Source organism: Micrasema longulum, unplaced genomic scaffold, assembly GCF_059751315.1.
Source record: "Micrasema longulum isolate JH-2025_06_02 unplaced genomic scaffold, ASM5975131v1 h1tg000243l, whole genome shotgun sequence".
Lineage (NCBI taxonomy): Eukaryota > Metazoa > Arthropoda > Insecta > Trichoptera > Brachycentridae > Micrasema > Micrasema longulum.
This window is the reverse complement of record NW_028277448.1, coordinates 513,446-535,609: the sequence shown is the minus strand read 5'-3', so window position 1 is coordinate 535,609 and position 22,164 is coordinate 513,446. Positions and strand designations below refer to the sequence as shown.

The window sequence follows — 22,164 nt, the reverse complement described above, 5'->3', positions numbered from 1 at the left end:
GACAACAAATTTACGACACTAGACAAAGAAAAAAAACAACATTTCTGCTCTCAATGAAAAAAAATAAATTACGGACGAAGGCACTATAATTTTCTGGCCTCTAAGCTATACAACTTTTTAAGTATGGACAAATCGGTAAGCAAAATGAAAAACAATCTTTTCAAAACTCTAGTCCAAAAATGGATTACTAAAAATACTAGACAGGAAGCTGAGGAATATGTTTCACATATCAGAATATAATTTAAATATCTTGAAAATCCTTTCTCATTTTATGAATTTCGGTATGTTTTAGAATCTTTTTTCATATTATCTTTGAATTTTTACACAACAATTGATGTGAAAGTATGTACTATTAGGTATAAAATAAATAATACACTGACACTCCGGAACGTGCCTGTGGGCCAGTGGAGTGGCTACATCCATAAATGAAAAGGAAATTATATTTAATTGTATTCACATTTTCTTTTGTAAACTGTGTATTTGTATTATATATTGTATTATATATTTGTATTATATATTAAATTATTTGTATTATATATTAAATAAATAAATAAAACAAATAAAAATATTTGCACCTAGTAATGACGGTAGTAAAATAATTTATTCATAAAATTTATATTTGAAGCACTGTATATAGGTACTAGAGTTTTTACTCTATTAGAGGGGTAAACACGTTATTTTAATTTGTGTATCTACATATTAAATGCTATTTTATCATTTATCTTGCAAACCAATTTTGATAAAAAAATGGTAATTTTAGAACTAATTACTTAAAAATGATTGAAACTACTAAAAAATGTCTAAATAGTTCAATCAAATGCATTCTTATATAAGAGATATAGATATGTTATTTTACATCAGAACAAATTTGTCAAGTCAGTTGATTTATGATAACGGTAAGAAAAAATGAACCCTGTTTAATGTTAATTCCTTTTATCTCTTAACCTACAAAAGTCTACACTTTTTTTATTAATTGGAAGATGCATTATTGTGTTTTCTTACATTATTTTAATTTCAAAACATGGTGCATATTTCAGGCCAGGAACGGTTCGGTAATATGACCCGCGTGTATTACAAGGAAGCTGTTGGAGCCTTCATAGTATTTGACGTCACGAGGGTAGCGACCTTCGATGCGGTAGTCAAGTGGAAACAGGACCTGGATTCCAAGGTTCAACTCCCCGACGGTTCTCCAATTCCCTGCGTTCTGCTCGCTAATAAGGTAAACAATTTCTTTGGTCTCAAACATATCCTAAAAAATACAGTTCCAACGACTATAAAAAATACTTTACCACGTTATAAGTTATTTTTAGGCTTTTTATATAGCTACAAATATCTATTTAGATTTTTTATTTTTAAGTCAATATGTGCAAGCCTTATCTTCCAATTAAATCATCATTTTTTTATTTATTCGTTAATATATACGCCCAATTGACATTTATAAGGACATATGTATAAATACAAGATTATTATAAAAGAAAGTAGAAAGACACAATCGTCTATAGTAGACTTGGTGGGAGCGGAGGCGGGAGAGAGGTGTTTATAATTGAATTTGATTCAGTGATCTCATGAAAGAAGACAACTTGTTATCAAAGAATCATCATTACCTTACCGCACCTAATGGTTCATAGGGTACAGCATCGGTGCACCAATCGCAGCGTATCTTGATAAAAAAATTGTGACATGAAGGTAAGATGATCAGTCTTACGCTTCAGGTACCAGTCCCGGGGACTATGAAATATTCTGGTGTGAAAACACCCTTTTGAATAAATATTTCATCTTAACCATTTCGGGAATCGAACTCGAGACCTCTCGCAAGGTGGCAAACGCGCTGACTATTACACCACGAGGCCGACGAATTAAAAAACAGCTGTTATTACGAGTACATATTTTCGTTTTTTAGTACAAATTTTTGATCAACTTTTCTTTTGACCAGTCTGTTTTTCGGTTGGCTGGAAGATGTTGCTTTTAGCAATAAGTTCGCTAAAGTTTTAAAGTCCGCTCTGTACTTGATGGTTTAAATAAATAAATCTATGCATTTTACTAGTATGCTGATCCATTCTACCATTAAACCTTCATTATTTGTAAGTGTCTGCACCTGAATTTTGTTATTGTCACGCACACTAATTAATCTTGTCAACATTTTTTGTATGGCATGTAGAAATTCTTACTTTTTTTCCAATCGACAAATTTACATAGAGTAAAATATTTAAAAAAGTAGTGAAACGAAAACATACCCATGGTTACCGAGCTTATTTATTTATAGCAGGTACGCATGCGATGAGATTGCGTACTACATAAAAAAGTTTTTATGAATTTTTTTAAAACAAATTCGTTTTTTATGGATCCCAATCCGATTTTTTATTGAAATTCCTTATAATTTCGTGCCATTCATGTCTTTTTACTGGATTTTCGGGAATGCATTTTTTTTTTTTTTAATACGTATTCCTACAGTGTACGAGTGTACCCTTGTCAAAGAGCTTCGCTATTGTGTCACTGGGCGTAATTTGTCATTTACAATAAATCATGTTTATATTTGAATATTAATTATTTGATGGTTTGTTAATCACTCGTAAACAAATACTTCCCAATGAAAAGTTACACAATTATTTTTACAGAGTTTATCCGAACGGTGTTTACACGCCTTCACAGTAGGTACAAGCAGGCATTTTGGTTTCGATTCTAAACGTCAAGTTCACGTCACACCCGGTTGGTGGTCAAAGAACGAATAAATACGCGTTCAGCATCACTGAGCGTTTGGGCATCATCATTTTTGAGGGCTCGGGGCGCATATTTGTGTTTTTTCGTGTATTTATTGAAATCATCAGTCATGCAAAATTTAACAATATGTACAAAGTAACGACAAATAAATAATATTTTGATAATAACATTCAGTTTTCCGGGAGTTAAAGGGATTAGAATTATAATAAATAAATTAATTAATTTAATAAATAATAAAGTAATTTAAAATATTGTTGAAAAAATATCGAACAACATTGCCGTGCAAAACGCGTAGTAGAGCAAAAAGGATTAACTGTTTAAGCCGCTTACTTTGAATTCAAAGCTCCCTTTCGCACCGCTTTACATTTGCTCAGCGTATACGAGAAAAATAACTATTTCCCACCAAACACAAGATAAGCCCCGGAACCTATGTTGAATGGAAGACAAGATTGATTATAATTTAAGTTATAACTAGTTGTTTAATTTTTTTTTTACAACTATTTAAATAAATAAATAACATAAAATAAGTCGGTTTCTTAGTGCTACATCTAGTATATACTTATAGCATATTTCAATGGTTTCTTCTATTTTTCTAAAACATTTTTACTACAGCGAGTTGTCAAGTTCGACTGCTTCCATAATATAGTTTTATTTAATCTTAAGACAGTAGTGTGGAATTTAAATTGATGCCTAATTTTCCATCAATTATGAAAAATAATACCGTTTCAGGATGAAGCAAGAAAAAAAAAAAGTAGAATCGTACATTCACCAATTTCTTACGTACTTCTTCACACTTTATGTGCTAAAATAAGAAAAACAAGTCATTTTCGCACGATTATGTAACAGGTAAAATCTTTAAATAGTTCATTTGTCTATTACAGTTTTCTTGCATTGTGTAGGTCCGAAAATGACCGCGGCGTTTTAAAAAACGGCTCAATGTGTAAAAATGATTAATAAGTGTAATATTGTAGTGTCTGTCGGTAACCAAGAAAAAAATAAATATACATAATAAAATTAAAAAAGTTAGTAAACGTTTATATTAGTACTTAAAGTGTTATGAACTGACATAATAAAGCATAAAAATAAAAAAAGTTTAAACATCCAATTTTTGCTTGTATAAGCACGCACATTTGTATGAATTATTTATGTGAAAACTTTATGTCAGCACACATGAGCAAAGTTTATTAAATATTTTAATGGAATGTACGTCTTAGTACAAAATTAATCCGAAAAAAATATGCCGTTTATAATAATATATACCCTTATATATACTAAGGAAGGCTGAAGAGATAAAACTTGAATTTGTTTTACGTTAATTTATTTAACACTTAATAGAAATATACATATAAGGGCGGACTTAAACCTTACTTTGAATGAATTTATTCCTACCTACCCAAACCGTTCAGTTTGAAAAAATTACAAATACATGGACATACTATAAGAAATTACACTGAATCTTATAATTTTATGCAAAATTAAATACAAAAATTAACTTTAAAAAAAAATAAGACTATACACGAAGAGACGAGAGGAGATGGGAAGGAAATAAGGAGAAAGGAATAACTAAAGTATTTAGATGGTGATATTTCAATCTCGATTTAAATGTAAATAAAGAAGGGGCGTCTCTAGATTAATCCACAATCGAGCAGCTACAACTGTGAAAGGGGAGGCAAGAAAATAAGAGCGGTGAAAGGGTATTACAAGGGTTCTCTCGTTACTCGAACGAGGAGATAGTTCATGTTGTGATAGAGGTTGGAAGGGCTCTCTCAGATAAACAAGCGAAGTGGGATTGTGTAAAATATACGTTGGCGGGCTTATTGCCAAATAGCGATTTCTTTCAACTAACCAATTAAATAAAAGGTGTTATTTAACGTGTCACAAAAGTTACAAAAATGCATTATTCCTTTTAGGGATTTCACAAAAGTGAAAAAGTATGGATGAAGAGGTATATTAAATAATTTCCCTTCTATAAACCATATTAATATACATATTTGTAGTTTTTATGTTTTCTTTTTTTCATTTATGTTTTTTTTTACATGTTTTTTCGTTAATAAATTTTTAATTAAGGTAAGTAGAATGTACTGTTCTTGCTGAATCCACCGTCCGTTAAGCAATTTGTTATTTTCGTATTTTAAAATGCAATCAATTAAATTCATAGAGATATGTAAATGCATTATGAGCGTAAACAAAAGCATTCAGAGGAGAAGATTATTTTTTTATTAGTATTATTGTTCGCAGAATAAAAGTGATAAAAAAATGAATTTACACGCCTAATTATCATGGTAACTGCATTATTTATAGTTAGAATACAAAAAACATAATTTCATATAACAATATTTGGAGTTAAAAGACAGGATGAAAAGACAATTTCATATATTAAAAAGTAGGTATGTACCTAGTTGAATTTTGTTTTCATGAGATTAAATGTAAATTATTGTTGATTAAACCAACTGGTCCTAAAAGAAGTAAAAAAATGTTTTTGGGCGTTGCCTAGCATGCTCGTGAAATAATTTAGTCCGAAGAATCTCACCGGCGCGGCGCGGCAATGGCCAGAGCTCTTTAACGTATGTCAACAGAAGAAAGAATTTTAGGAAAATGGGTGTTCAAACATAAATATAATGGTGAATATTACACAGCGTGTAAAGTGGCTAACTAAACCAGCTTATGATAGGGTTCTGTCAATGCGTAGACTTCTTTATCTCTTCAATGTTCTCTATCTCAAAAAAATAAATTAAATTCATAACAGTTTATTATAGAAATTTTGAGCTGAATATAGATTTTAAAAATATTTTCAAGAGATAAATAGAAGTCAAATTGACAAAATCGTAATATTCGTGTTAATGTTTCGAGCCGTGCTGAAAAATCTCAGAGTAATAACGACCTACCGAAGAGCCGCCCAAACTGACAAAAATCATTCTAGGATAATCAATCATGAAGTCAGCTATTTTTTACAGCAAAACAATGAGCTGCAGGTACTTAGGTCGAGAATCGCAAGCACAGCGACGAAATCGTCCGCTACACGTTTGTTATTAACCAAAAACCGAACTAAAAATTTGCCACGCTTTTGTTCTATGCAGAGCGAAATGCCATCTCTATAACTGTAGCGCGTTATTACTCTGAGTGAAAAATAAAGAAATACAAACATAATATTTACTCTCGATAACCTTCTGTTCAAACAAGAACAAAATTAATATTGTTGAACTCAAAATGTTTGTAAAATAGAACAACGCACTAAATTTCGATTGTTCATCGAAAATAAACAAGGTTATTTGTCTAAATCTATCTTCGTGTGTTCATGATTCACTTAATATTGTTTTAAATGGCATCTTATCACTTGAAGATAATGTAGAATACATAGCGCATTTTCGTCACAATTACATAAGTTACAAATATTTGTTTTCTTTGTTCTTAAATTGATTAAATTATTTGATTTAAATGAATAATTTCACTAATCAACTGGTTCAGAAAGTAAACATATGTAATTATAACAAAAAAAAGTTTACTGTTAGCATTAAGTAACGTTGCATGATATTCATAAATATCCAGAATAGAGAAATCAATAAAATAAATTATGGATACCCAAGAACCATTAAAAATGTGTATTTTACCTTTAATTTAAAAAGTAATTTTTATTAATATTAAATATTAAGGAGTTCTTAAAAAGCAAAAGCTTTGCGCTGGGTTCAAATATTCCTAATATAACAAAATATATATCCTAATCTATCTACACGTGTATCCTCGGTGAGCTGAATCTTTACGTGCGGTTTTCAGAGAAATGTAGACCTTTGCCACGAGAATAATAACTCTTAATATTATAAATTTATTAAGCAGAAAAAAAGTTAGGACCTTTAATTTTTTTTTCATCATTTAACAGGGATGCATTCGCCGAGAATGTAATATGAAAGAATATAAAGTTTGTTAAATATGTTCAGTTAGACTAAATTACAATCATAAATTGGAATTTAAGGCTCTAGTATTTTCTTTATAGTCGTTTAGATTGAGAAAATACATATCGATTTCAGAAAAAAAAAGTTTTTACAAATTTAGGATTCTGGAAAAAGATGCATTCTTATTATTGATGAATGAAACAATTGTTGCAGCGGAGTTGTGCGTTGAGGGATACGAATTTTAATTTTCTCAAATAGTTGAGGGTAATCTAAGTTATTATTAACTATTTTGTAAAGGAAAAGGGTATCAGTGATGGTTCTTTTAGATTGTAAGATATCGATATGATATAATATTAATCTGACTATTTATTGTTAAATTATTAAAATTGGATTAAATTGTCATTATTGGTTCAAGTGATCTCAATTATTTGATTACTAGCTTTTACCTGCGGCTTCGCTTGAATGGTATTAGGGAGAAATTATGTAGGCAGGTAATTAATTAGTTTTATATAATGTTTAAATACACAAATATAATATATTTTTTCGATATAGAAAGTAGCTTGTATCAATTCCCGGTCCTCTAACTATCACTATTGAAAAAAAATATGACGATCTGCAAGTCTATGGCGACGTAGCATCGTTATTGTATTCACAAATCCAAAATCCTAGTACAAAACCAAAACGAAAAGCAAACCAAACGATTTTAATTCAATTTTTATAACTGTTATTTATGTATAAAATGTATACAATTAAACACAAAACATTAATAATCATTTCAAGTATAGAAATTTAAAAAACTCGTTTTAAACTAATTATATTTGACATCCCACCTTACCGCCTTACTCATTTTCAAATAATGTTTTTCATTTTTGATGTATTATATATTTTTTGTGTAGTACTTTAAAAAAAAATTGAGCTGAACAATAAGTATCCTGTTTACTTCTCACCTCTCCGGCTGCCCTATGCAAAAATATATATTTTATTTTTTATTTTATTTTATTTTATTGGAAAGCCAACACGAAAACAACACATTTATAAATTTATAAGATACAATTATACTATAAATACATATCATAAAGTCCAATAAGAGGCTTCCACATAATATTGTTATTGTAAATGTTGTCACGTAAAAATTATACATAACATTAAATAACTAATCATACAAAACTTATAATATTACTAGAAATGTAAATGTGATACAAAGTATTGAAAATATATCTACTTGAATATTGGTCACACAGTTGCACATTATAATAAACAATACAACTATAGTTGACCATACAGTGTACATTTATTATGTGCCTACATACAGAACTGCACATAACCTGCATAATATAGGCTGCGGATTGAAGGCGCAACATCATAACTTGAATTAATTTTGGAAATTTCATTTTTGAAGGAAGTTAAAGATATGTTATTAATATCGATACAATTTAATTTCTGATTACACATATTATTATATATGTCAATCAGTCGCTCGGTTGAGACGTGAAAGAAAAACGAACAAATAAACAAACTCACATTCACATTTATAATATTAGTATGGATAAATACATAGGTTCATACAAGTATTATGGTTAACCTTTTTCTAATGCAGTAAAACAAACATTATTTTGCTACCTAAAAAACAGGGGATATTCGAAAGTTTTTCGAATGAAGTAGATATGGTAAATAGAACGATGTAGTATTTGTTCTTTTTTAATACATTCTCATTTAGTATGTTTACAATTTTCAGACCTTTTAAATTCGCTGGGACGTTCAGTAATTGTAATTTATTTATTTTCAGTGTGATCAACAAAAAGAAGGCATTATCAATACTCCTGTGAAGATGGACGAGTATTGCAGGGAGAGGGGATTCGCGGGATGGTTCGAGACGTCTGCCAAGGAAAATATCAATATTGAAGAAGCTGCCAGGTCATTAGTCAATAAGGTATTTGCCATTTTTTACAAAGTAAATAATAATACGCATGGAGTATAAAGCCGTTTGTTTAAATTGTTTTTTGCGGAAAACCACGCATTGAAATTTCCGCCAATGCTTTATATTGTCGTCTCTATGCGCCAAAAACCTACCTCTAATGCCAATAATACGCAATTTAAAAAATTTCCGGGAGAGCGAATAAAACTTTTAAAATACCAAAAAAATTATGCGATTTAAAATGTTCGAAAATATTTCTTTTCTAAAACCTTTGAACTTCATCTTTATATGATTACCGATGTACCTAAGTTTTGTCTAAATTTTAAGAGCCGTAATCTGCCGGTCGAAAAGTAATTATATTTTAGTTATATGAAACTTAAGTACACTAATTAGTTAACAACACCTTAGAAAATTATTGTTTATTTACGTTTTTTTTAAAGCGCGATTTTGATAAAATGATTCCCTTATTTTTCGTGCATTTTATTGGACGACAGCCTTAATTCTTTTATTGAAAACTCTCAGATTGTGTAAGAAATATGTAATAAGGTATGTGAGAGGTCTCAGAATAATGTGGTCTAAAGTTAAGAACATTTTTTTTTCATTTATTTATTATATATGTACGGCCTAAGCCAATTACAAAAGTTACATGAAGAAACATAAATGCGAGAAACTGAACAAAAAGAACATAAAACTATTTAGCAAAGTCAAACAAGGACAAAACATTAATTGTACACAATATATTCAAAAAAACGAAAGACCAAAAACTTTAAGCTAAACCATGCCAATCCAACTTCATCCCACACTGTTTAGTCGCGAAGAGATCTACGAAAAGCCGGAAGATCTATCCCAAAAAATTCCAAGTCGTGTGATGAATTGACTAATCCACACATTCTGGACATTGGGGCATAAAAACCAAAGTTGCTCTTAGAAGATTTTATAAATAGCAGATTTTGACTTCTGGTGACACGGTTGGGAACATGAAAAGAAATTGATTGCAACAGAGATGGGATATCACTTAAAGCATTGAGTATTTTGAAAATGCATATAAGGTCCATCTCAGTTCTACGTCTCTCCAATGAAGACAGATTAAGAGAATTCTCTATTTCAAAATAAAAATTATTACCCCTTTGTAATCCGAGCAACCATGCCACTTTTCTGACTCGATATGGTCAATATGAGTCCTGTAGAATGGAGACCAAATAGAATAAGCGTATTCTAGATGGGGTCGAACTAGTGAGCAATAAAGAGTTTTGATGGTATTGATATTTTTGAAGTCCGCCGTCACTATGTTGATAAAACTGAGAAGTTTGAGAGATTTGTTTGAAATATTATCAATGTGTTCACGATAGGAGAGTTTACTATCTAAAGTAATGCCAAGATCCTTTATTTACGAAACCATAAAAAGGGAAGTATTTTTTAGTTTGCAGTTGAATTGTATAGGTTTTTTTCGTCGCGAGAAAGATATTATTTTACATTTGTCAATGTTAAGTTGAAGACAATTGATGTCGCACCATTCATTAAAACAATTCATATCATGTTGAAAAAGAAGACAATCATTAGGAGATTCAATAAGTTTAAGTACCTTGTTGTCATCAGCAAAAAGCCAGAATTTTGAATTTCGAAAAACATTGATAATATCATTTATAAAAATATTAAATAATAATGGAGCAAGGTGGGCTCCTTGAGGTACTTCAGAAGTAACAGTGATTGGAGAAGACAAGGAATTATTAATTTGAATCAACTGTTTTCTTTCACTTAGGTAAGACATGAAAAATGATAATAAAGGATCCCTTATACCGATGGCTTGTAATTTAGCCAGAAGAATTGTGTGATTGAATTTATCGAAAGCTTTAGAAAAGTCTGTATAAAGCACATCAGCCTGAAGATTGTCTTCAAGAGCACAAGTAATAGCAGTAGTATAAGCAAGCAGATTGGTTGTAGTGGATTTGGCAGCTCGAAATCCATGTTGTTGATCTATCAACACATTTTTGAATACATTTTAAAAACAAAAATCAAATGAGATGTTTCGTGCGTGCAACGATGTAAATTTGTCAAATTTATTCATTTAAATCAGCAAACAAATGGAGGAGTTGAAGAAAAATAAATGTTACGCGGTTTGAGACATTTCAATCGTGATTTAAATGTGAATAAAGAAGGGGCGTCTCTGACATTAGTAAGTAGATTATTAAACGATCGAGCGGCTACTACTGAAAAAGAGGAGGCAAACAATTTAAAGTGGTGAATTGAAAGGATTCTCTCGTTACTAGAGCGAAGAGATGGCCCACGTTGTAATAAAGGTTGGAAGAGCTCTCTCAGATGTTTATCCTGTTTAGGAGAAGTGGGTTTATTCAAAATACTGTAAATAAGTGATAAGACTACCTGGTCACTGATGAATACATACATTATGTGCTTTTATCACTCATTGAATAATATTCAATTCCCAAAGTATTTTCAAAACGTATTTTAAAAATACAAATTCTTTTAATTGTGTTTTTTGGGAGCCGTCGTTATTAATTTGTTGATATTTGTTCCAGATTCTCCTCAACGATAAGTTAATACAAAGTAACGAAAGCAGAGACAGCGAGAAGTTATCACTGGAGGGACGTGAAGGTGGTGCGGCGTCAGCGGCGTCAACCAGCAAATCCTGCGCTTGCTAACAAATTACTCGCGCATTGTTCATTCGTCCCTTTTGCTGTGAACCGCCGCCGTCGCGCCAGTACTAGTGATGTCCGATCGCGAAAAATATCTACAGTCGATTTTTAAACCCAGATTTATAAAAAAAGGCAAAATTTTAATATGACCGCATGCTCATTTGAACGTAGCACTAAAATAGTTTGTACTGACTCGGGTTAGAAAATTAATAAACATTTTAACGTAAGATATTTTTGGTGATAAAATTATAACGTTATGTTTGTCGTATGTCGGGAACAACACATTATTTCATGTATTTATTATTATGGAAATGAAACACCGGTTATAGATGAATGCTCTAGTTTATCTTTGCTAGGTCAGACGTTCCGATAATTTTGTATATATTCATAATTTGTTTTAAATAAAAAATAATTATAAAATTGAAATATGTTTGAAATCCCTACGTTGACAATTCAATAAATTAATATTTTGTAAAAAAAATGTATGTACCTAATCTTAGTTGCGTAATATTTTATTAAGTGCTATTGCAAAATACGTGTCTGATATGTTATAATATTTATTAAATTAAAGTAAAAATGAATGAATTTTCAACTCAATAATAATAAGTTACTTACTGTAATAATTAATTTTGCAACACAAGTTAGTAAAATATGTCAGTCACCTTTTTATTATTGAATAATTTATAGGAGTATATTCAATATTTAGAAATATAATATTTTGCATAAAATAAGTTTTAATTCAGTAAATTATGTCTCCATGACAGTAAACAACTTTAAAACGTGTTTTATTACTATATTACATATTGTCAGTTATAATTTAATACACACTTTACTATGCACATGTTAAAAATATGGTCAAAATATATTTAATCAACTATAACTTATATTTTATCAAATTCAAAAATGTTTTTTTTTTTAAGGCAAATGATACAAAAAACATTTCTATTTACGATTTTATAAATGTAAAATGTTTAGAGTGTGGGATTTTTTTACAGTTACTAACTTCATAAAAATTGCAGTTGACGTTTTAATTATCCTGCACTGGCATCTATCTAACGCGGTGCCATTTGCACCATAAAATGTAGTAAGAGAAAAAAAATGTCTTTTATGACCCGTAATTCGAATTATTTTTCTTTGTTTTTTAATGATTATAATTGAGGTGTATTTTTATGTGAGTCTTTGTTCCTAGACTGAAAGCAATTAGAGCTTCAACATACTATATTATTTGAGATTATTGATTTGCTATGAAAATAATTATTTAAAATTTAATTTAAAAATGTGATCATATCTTATTTATCTTTTTTCGTCAAATGTGTTAAATTTATGTTAATATTTTTACATCTGATAAATAATACTATCGTAATCACTTTTTAATTATTTTGATATCACTTGGCCAATTTTAAAATGTAATTTTACAGTTTTATTTTTTTGTTTTATTATTAATTGATTTTTTTGTATCTGTCTTGTCTTTGTATTAATATAAAATTAAATAACACAATGAAATCATTAAAAAAAAATTATGTGCTTCAGTATGACAAAACAAAGAAAACAATTAACTTAAAATAATTCAAATGTTCATTATTAATAATTTTTTTTAATTTTGCCACTGCAATTTAACACCGTGTTATCTAATTAACTCTTTTGTTTTCATTTATGTTATAAATACAGTACTAAATTATCACAAAATGTATCAGGTATAATTCGACACTTAAATATTGAATACACATTATTTTTATTTAATAAATAAAATCAGAACTTTTAATGGTGGTATTAAATCTCAAACGTATTAGATCGTTTTATCTTTTTGACTGTATTTCATTTATGTTATCAAACGTTTAAAAATAATTATAGATAAAACAATATTTTAATTCCCATTTAAAACCAACTATTTCAGCATGAAAATATAATAATTGTTCAAGAAAGGTACAGATTTAAATAATACCCACATTATTGACTAGTTTTGTTATGCTAATTTTACATCATATTTAGAGGAATGTTTAAGAAAAGAGTTTAAATTTAAATAAAACATTTTTTTGCTTTTTGTTGGGATCTAGATAAACCAAAAACAAAGTAAATATAATAATCCAAAGCAAGGTTTTTTTTAAAAACTTCTACCTTTTTTAACTTTAACTTCTACCTAATTCCTTGCTTTTACCTTTTTAATTAATTGATTTTTCCATGTGAAATTTTCGTGTATCGGTTAGGGGGATTTAATAAACATTTGTTTAAATATTATAATGAACTTTCCAGAGACATTTAAATTTGAAGACTAAATAAGAGTCTCCGGAGAGTTTATCTTTATCTCCCAAGATAAAAATAAAAGGGGAAAAAATTAATGAATTGAATCCTTATGTTTTCTATGGCGAGTCTTACTACAATCCTAGCTGGATTATTATCTGAGTAAAATATTATGTTATGATTATAGCTGTCAAAGTATGTCCCAATAATCCGCTGATATTAGACTGTGTTTTGTACGTAATAATTTAACTGTTTGAAAAAAGTATTTTATAATAAAAAGATATATATATATTACCAGATTGGTGTTTTATTTATCGACATTTTCTTAATGTGAAATTCTCCAAACGTGGTTATATGTTAATTTTTTCGTTATTTTAAAACAGTCACGAATAATACTTACTACGAAAAAAAAAACGCAAAACGTTTTTTTTTCAGTATGACTTTTTTTTAATACCACTCATACCTCAAATTAATTTCCTCAGAATAATTCATTGAAAAAAACTTATTGTTTTCTTCAAGAAAAATACTTACTATTCTATATAGATTTCACTCTTTCAGACCCGTACTCATAAGTCTTCTGGTTATTTAATACGTTCTATAATATGGAGACTTAAATTGAAATTGGTTTCCAGGTCCTGTGTTTATCGAAACATTATTAACTTTAACAAATGGCATTTTTAATAACAATTGTTCTTTTTTATTTTTTTTTGTTCTGGTTTCCTGTGTTTTTATGTACTTTATACGAACTTACCCAATATTTAAATCAGTTATTTGAATCATGCAATAAAATATCACAATTAATGATGATTTTAGTTTGCCACAAGAATGATGAAATTGGATGAAAAAATAAAAAAGTAAAGTAACGTTAGTAAAAAAGCTAATTTAATCGGAGAACTAATGTAAAAATAAATACAAATACACAAAAATTTAATAAAGTATCGTAAATCATAAAAGAAAAATATATAAATCTTATATGTAAAACAAAAAAAAGTTTAATATTATTGATTTATATTTTATGCATTAATGCAATAATTGCCAGATTATTATGTTCTATAATTTTGTAACAAAAAATGCAATCAACTCTTTTACTCAATTATGATTATTTAAACAATGTCATTAAAATAAAAATGGACATACCTCTTATAGTATTATTTCAGAAACATGTTTTGGCTTTCTACAATACAATAACAATTATTATTTACATTACGTTTTAAATGAGGATAGTAATAATAAACACAATAATTGCAAAAACAATAGGCACAATAATTATTTTAAACTATAATTTAAGTTGACCCGATATATCCGACTCCGATGGTAAAAAAATATTAACTAAAAAAAAAAAAATTCGATCTTCGACTCTCTGAAACGTAGTTTGCTATACGACAAAAAAATTTTGCTCTTATTTATAAAAAAAAGTAACTATATATTGTTTATAAATATGTTCTGAATCTGGAAATAATTTATGCTTATAATTATAAATAAAAATACATATTGAAGTAATTTTATTTACAGCATTTGTCAGTGTTTAAAAATGATAAAACCGTATAGCGGTAGGTAGTGAGGCTATTTATATATGTTGCAAGAGCCTTTTTTTAAATGTTTTTGAATGATTAAATGAGACAAATACTCTTTTTTTTTATAACCCATCTCAAACGACAATAAGATTTAATAAACTGGTTGTTTTTTACTTCTTTTCAATAGTGCTAAGAACCCAAACAAATGAAAGACAAAATAAATGGCTGTCATGCCTAAAAGATCTAGAAAGTAATTGTTCTCTCCGAAGCCAAAAAAGTCCAAAACTTCCGTCCCAGATTGAATGCAGGGTAGGCCAGCTCTTGTATCACATTCGATAGAATCAATCGTCTCCCATTGCAATATGGAAATAGCCTCGGCGGAGTAGAAAAATATGGACAGGTAACGGATCCAACCAACGTAAGCCGATATACTTGAGAGATTGATAAAATTTCCAGCGAAGAGATACCCAACCAAGTCGATAGGAACTGATACAAGAGATGCAGTCGCTATTGATTCAAACGTAGCAGATAGCCATGTTCCTGAAAAGTAAACGAAATGCATTTAACATTAACAAATTATAACATAGATGAAGAACATTTTAGAGAAGGGAATATGAAAGCATTTAGGCGTTTACAGAGCTAATGGCCTCTCATTGGCTGGTTTAATTGACCACCTTACACACTGCGTAACATTCACTATTTTGCCCATGCTTGAACATCTATATTTTTTGTATTTATTTTTTTATTTTATTCAGAAAACACACAGTCATACAAAATAAGTACTAAAAACAACAATTTTTTAACATAAAAAGACCAATTAAGTTTTCATAGATTAAAAAGATATAAACATTAAATGTGACAAAAAATAAAAAATAAATAAGAATTTTAAGTGAGAAAATAATAATTGTTGACATTTGCGTTTTCCATGGAGGTAATAAATAAAAATAAATAAAAATACCGAATGTACACTCCGAGCCATCCACGCACACACATGAACGCACATATAAAACATACACAAACATATACATTACATGCGGCACATATACATAGCATAAACCACTCAAGATGTACATTCAGCAAACTATCCCAAATAATCGACCCCATGAAGAAATTTTCTGTACAAATGCAACGTGCAGTTAAAAATGTCTACATCAATACTGAGTCCGTTATAATTTCTACAGGTACGTCTAATGAATGAATTCAAGGTATAATTGTCTTTACAAGTTGGTACATAATTCTTATATTCTTCCGTCTGTTGATTTTAGTGAAGTTAAATAGCTGAAACCTTTATTGCTGTGAAAAAAAATCATCTGATCGAATTATTTCAAATACTAGGCAATGCCAGAAAACAATTTTTCAATTTTTAAACTTCTTCTTGGACCATTTGGTTTTATTACAATATTTTGAGTTTGTCCAAATGCTTGCAGACAACAGACTGGATTTCACCCAGTTGCACCTGAATATAGTGGTACAATTCAGATGAAAATACCGTCCTTATTCTACCACCATAATAAGGATTCCTGGTATTCCCATTCGAATTATACAACTATACTTAGGCGTAACTTTACGCCAAGTTTATAAGTAAGGCCCTAAGATCACAACAGAGACGGATGCGTTAAACTTAAAATTATGTAAAAATGTCTAAATATACACGGCACATAATCTCGGTGATTGTAAAATTTGAATTGAAAAGTTGATTTTTAACCAAATTAAAATATTTTGAACAGCTAACCGTAAGCATTAGCGCAGTTTGCTGAAAATATAACAGGAACTATAAAAAGCAGGAAGCCAAGGAACCCCCCCTTTAATCCAACAATCCAGAATATGAGAGATGTATAAATTAATGGCTCAATGACAGCTCGTGGTATCTGAAATACATAATTTCGGGTTACAAATCTATGAGTAAAATTTTAAGGAAGAATAGTTTGTTTTAGTAATGTTCATAATATGTAATATAGTATATTTACCATGAATACCATCTTCGAGAGGTAGTAAGGCCCAGGAGTGTAAAGGCCATTCGCAAGTTCCCTTAACAAAATGGATATCTCAGAAGGAAAATGATTGAACACGCAATAAATGAACATGAAAATAGTCTCCGTCACGACGAGGTACATTAATCCTTGCACATTCTGTATGTCACGTTGATCAACAGTCACCAGAACGTTTTTGAAAGGAATGGCCAAAAGCATTGCTATACCCTGAATGAAATTTGAAAAATATCACAAAAAAGTTATGTCAATTATTTATAAAAAATATATTCTATTTTGCCATTCTTACCAAGTACGCTACAAATTCAGTTATCCAAATTTTCTTATCGTTTTTGGCTGCCTTGTAATTTCTCCATAGTAGCCAATAAAACTGAGTTATTTTGCTCGGAGTCTCTCTGTAAAATAATTCTCGGTACTAATCACTATAATTACACAACATCAAGATATATTTTATCAAGTTTTAGCAAAAAAGTTTACCTTACATTGAAATATAACGCTGGTATTGTTCTTCTCCCTTAAAACAAAATAAAAAGAAGTTTAAAAAAAAAAAATATTTTGAAAAATCGTAGAAACAAATATTATTACTCACAGTGAGAAATTTAACAGAGGTTGGTTTATAGACTGATTTTCCGTCCGACAGCACATGATATCCGTTAAGTTTTACTTCCGTAATATTATTGGTATTTTCAGTATAATTCCAAGCTCTGCACATTGCGCTAGCTTTTTCTTCTGTAGATACTGTATTGACGAAGAATTCAGCTTCATTATATCCGATGGGACAGTTGAATCCTTGACTGTAAAATGAAAACTGTTTAAAATAGTAGTTTCTAGTTTTGAATAATACTAATTTTAAACAATCCTTGCTCAGTTTACATTTGTTACATTTGTTTTAGTATTGATTTTATCGGCTTATTATGTCAACATGACGTACGACATAATATTACTATATTGATTTACCGGTTGAAAAAATTACGGGCTTCATCTAGAGGTCCCATATACGCCACTCTCCCACCAGCCAGCAACATTATTCGGTGGAACAGCTGGAATGTACCAGAAGCTGGTTGATGAAGAGCGCACAAGACAGCGCGACCCGATGCTGCCAGGGTACGGAGACTGGCTACCACAGAAGCTGCTGCCCAGCTATCAAGTCCAGTGGTTGGTTCATCGCAGAAGAGGATTGGTGGGTCATTTATCAACTGTGTAATGAAAAATATTGTCATCAGACCATCACATATCACAACAGTATCACATTGAGTATGATAGAAAAGTTGATGTTTAAACGAATGATCACCTGAACAGCTAGAGACAGTTTTTTGCGTTCTCCTCCAGAAAGTGCAGATATCAATGTATGGTAACACTTTGTAATTCCTAACTCACGAATCAATTCTTTGATCCGTTTTCTTCTTATGATGTGTTTTGTATGTCGATCCATTTTCATACTGGCCTAAATTAAAATGATATTAAAATTTAAAAAGTCACATGTACCTTAATGTTTATAATATTACTTACCATGAATTGCATATGTTCTTTTACAGTAAGAGACTCAATAGCCAGATCCTGTTGTGGTACAAAGCCAGATATTCCAGCTAAAACCCTTTTACTAACGGGAGAACCATTTAGCAATAAGTTTCCAGACATATCTCCTTGGACTCGGAGGCTGACTGCCGCTAGTAGTGTTGTCTTCCCAGCTCCGCTAAAATAGTACAAATATTTTAATGGTCGAATCAAAACTGAATCATGTACTTATTTGTATTTTTAGGACGCCTTAATGCAACAAAAACAGCTCATTTATATATTTTATTAATAAAACGCAGCACTGTACAAAACGCAATCACTAAAGTACATTTAGACCGAGACATAAATTAATTTTTACCTTTCAAAAATATTCCTATGCTACTCGTTAAAATGAAATCTCAGGAACAACTAGAACTTATGTTAATCATTTACCTAAATAATGAAACCGTCATGGCTAAAATTATGGTTGGCTAAATTTAGTGTGTGTGCACCTGTGTACAATGACGGTTTATCTATCAAAAATAATTAAAATTCATGCAAGGTAAAAAATATTGACTAGTAAATTTTTTTTTTTCGCATATTTAGAATCCGGAAATCCTCATGCTTTTGAAATTTGTTTACAGAAAAAAATCGTCTTCGAACAGTTTGTTGAGCAGTTGGTACCTACACTACAGTTATCAACAAAATCCACATAATTTTAAGATAAAATGGAGCAATTTTAACAGCAATCTTATCATCAATAGTATATTTCAAAGTCTTTTTTCTATGATATCAACTTACTATTCAAAGAAACATGGCCTAGTCTTGACTTTCGTATCTTATACAACATTAAATATTTGATTTAAGCATAAGCATGGTACATACAAAGTACACTGAATTCAATCTTATTCTTAAAATACAGACGTTGATTTGGTAAATTGAATCCGGTACTTCCTAATCAAGTTATTTTGACATATTATTCTTAAATAGTTTTTTTAAATTATTAATTTTTAACACCTATTCTCCTCTACGAATGCAAATCGTGGCCCCTCACTGGGCCCAAAACAACAAAATTCTGAGTTTTGAGAATAGGTGTCTCAGAAGAATCTTGGTGACAACCGTCATCAAGCGGAGTCGATACGGTTGGCTTGGCTATGTGCTGCGGATGCCACCTGAGAGCCTTAACCACGCTTGCCTACTTTACAAGGCATCAGGTTCTTGACGTCCTGGACGTTCACTGCTGACCGTTCGTCGGCAGTTCGTGTCATAACTACGGGACGCGAACCTGACTTGGGATGCACAGGAGCTGGCAGCCGACAGAGATGCTTGAAGGATCTTTGTGAACATCATATGCTCCAACTAGGGAGCTCCAACATGGAATAATAATTTTAAAAAAAACTTTTAGAGGATTTATTGCTTTAAAACTTACCTGGGTCCCATTATGGCAGTTAATGTTCCCGATTCTATGGAGCCATTTACTAAAATCAATAAATTACGTAAGGGAGATTAATAATTATTTACATGTATTGGACATAAATTTTAAAAATACAGATAATTTTATGTTTGTTGTTATATTTACAATGCGCAAAACATATATTAGTGATTCTATCCACGGAAGATTATACAAAATCGGATAAAAAGATAATTGATTTATTTATTAATAATATTTGTATTAATTGCTTTCACGCTTAAATATAACAGTATTTTTGCAACATAAAAATAAACAATAAATAGGAAAGGAAACAAATTTTAGTAACATAATAACGTGCTAAAAATCGTGTTTGGATAAAAGTTGAAAAAGGGCATGTTATCATAATAGTTGATAAAAATACTTAATTTAAATTAGTTTATTTATTTTAGGATATTGCTTTCTATTATTTTTCTTTAATTTTTTTGGGAAAAATGTGCATTTCTTTTAGATAATGTACATATGGTTTAAGCGCAATATTATGTAGGTATATATGTAGCTATTGTGCAATTGATATTTGACCTTCTCAACATATTTCTTTGTGGAAATCACAACCATACATAAAAAACCGCACGCTACAATTTGTTATTTTAAAAATTAAAAATCGTTCCTTATTTACCTTTGTCAATAAGCTGAAATTTTTCTTGGCTGGTCCCGCAGAAGCCCTCTGAAACCTTCCTGGAGCTCCACACACTCAGTCCCTCCCAAGATAGGGTCAGCCCCCCGGGGACGCGCCCCTCTCCACCGAATTCTTCGCCGTACTTGACGGTGCTCGGCACTTCCAGGCTTCGAAGACCAGGGGACATCATTTTAAAGGTGCTAAATAATCTGAAATTGGACATAAGTATTGGAGTATTAGGATGAAAAATTATCATATTCAATGATTTTATTGAAGAGTACAAAAGCAGGCTGAAAAATCGGCTAGAAATTCTATGGCTAGTGTCTCATTTTTCTATACAAGCCGATTCCACTTGAAAACGTATAGTGATGCTTCGAATCCTTTATCCTAGGTTAATCGGATTCCGGAAATTTACGCACTGTGTTCATTCCGCTTTTGCTTGACTAACATTCTTTGATTTTTTCCTTTTCCATCTTATTTTTTTACGTGAAATACATTACGTACTGTTTTAAATTACTTGATATATATTTTGTAGCGCAAACAAATTTTCATATTATTTTGATTTTATTAAACTAGAGGTGCATTAATGCAATTATTTAATATTAAAAATATTTAACTGTATTAGGAGTTATTTATTTTAATAATCGTGTATGATTTACAGACTTCATATTTTTATATTGTTTATATATTTTTACTCTGAAAACTACTTTGAAAATAATAAAAAATGTATACACACCATGAAAAATATTAATAATAATAGACATTTGAAGAGTGATCAATGAAATAATACATATAATTAGATGATTTTGTATTTATGAACTACCTACATATTCTTTCTTATCAAATAATAAGCTTAAATAATTATATGTCTAATAAACTATACGGAATTTCTCTAATAACACCATGATCGAAAAAGGAACAAGGTAATAAATCATGTTAATTGAAACGCCACATTTGATTAATAAATTGATAAACTAAACAGGCTTACCGCTCACTAGTATAAATCTCAACACTTCTAATATAAGGTCACCAATTATTTTATCCAAGTTTTTACGAATGTTAATGTTTAGTAGTTAAAGTATGCATCTCTTGCAGTCACAACTCCCCGTTGCGCTGGTTGTAGCTAACGTTAAACACGGCGAACTAGGAGGATTTCACACACTCACATGCACGAAGTAATCAGACAGAAACATTCACAAACAACATTACAAGGGCGTTCATTAAAATATTATTATTAATTAACATACAATACTTCGAGCTAAGCTATGTCAATCTACATTCATCCCACACTGTGTAAATAGTGAAGAGATCTACGAAAAGCCGGAAGATCTATCCCAAAGTAGTACTTCATATAATTGGTACACATATTATTTATATTTTTATGTATTTCATTGCTAAAGCAAATTTAAATATTTGTTTTATTATATATTATACTATATTATTTATGTTTAAGTAACATGTATTCTTGGCACATATATTTACTTTATATTTGTATAATAATGATTTTTAATTTCTTACATTTGATTTATAATAAAGTAGTTTTATTTTTTCTTTTTTATGTTATTGTTTTATTAGTATAGGACTACTTACGCTCTAAAGATAAAAAATCTCCATCTTAGAACAGGCTGTGCCATGTAAGATGGAGACTATCATAACCTGAGAACACTCCGTT

The 22,164-nt window shown here is 30.0% G+C and overlaps 2 protein-coding genes across 6 annotated transcripts in view; one reads left to right on the top strand and one right to left on the bottom strand.

Annotated features, from left to right (window-relative positions):
• Rab32 (RAS oncogene family member Rab32) overlaps positions 1-11,324 on the top strand; it is a 38,144-nt gene extending 26,820 nt beyond the window's left edge. For all 4 annotated transcript variants that reach the window (XM_088223605.1, XM_088223606.1, XM_088223604.1 and 1 more), the window contains exons 3-5: positions 1,038-1,219; positions 8,392-8,535; positions 11,055-11,324. In XM_088223605.1, the coding sequence (XP_088079731.1) occupies positions 1,038-1,219; positions 8,392-8,535; positions 11,055-11,177 (449 nt within the window). In that variant the 3' untranslated portion in view covers positions 11,178-11,324. The remainder of the gene's footprint in view (positions 1-1,037; positions 1,220-8,391; positions 8,536-11,054) is intronic.
• A 3,548-nt stretch (positions 11,325-14,872) lies between these two features.
• LOC148283390 (protein scarlet-like) lies at positions 14,873-21,615 on the bottom strand. 2 transcript variants are annotated; one of them, XM_088223587.1, is made up of 12 exons: positions 21,481-21,615; positions 20,493-20,701; positions 19,835-19,883; positions 18,421-18,604; positions 18,203-18,355; positions 17,869-18,107; positions 17,501-17,705; positions 17,394-17,425; positions 17,201-17,306; positions 16,891-17,121; positions 16,656-16,791; positions 14,873-15,463 (listed from the first exon to the last, which is right to left on the bottom strand). In XM_088223587.1, exons 2-12 carry the CDS (start codon positions 20,680-20,682, stop codon positions 15,075-15,077), a joined length of 1,914 nt encoding a protein of 637 aa, XP_088079713.1. In that variant the 5' UTR covers positions 20,683-20,701; positions 21,481-21,615; the 3' UTR covers positions 14,873-15,074. The 2 variants fall into 2 exon arrangements, with proteins under 2 accessions (XP_088079713.1, XP_088079714.1); XM_088223588.1 differs by lacking the exons at positions 14,873-15,463; positions 16,656-16,791; positions 16,891-17,121 and having other exon boundaries at positions 17,213-17,306; positions 17,389-17,425.
• Positions 21,616-22,164: the final 549 nt, after the last annotated feature.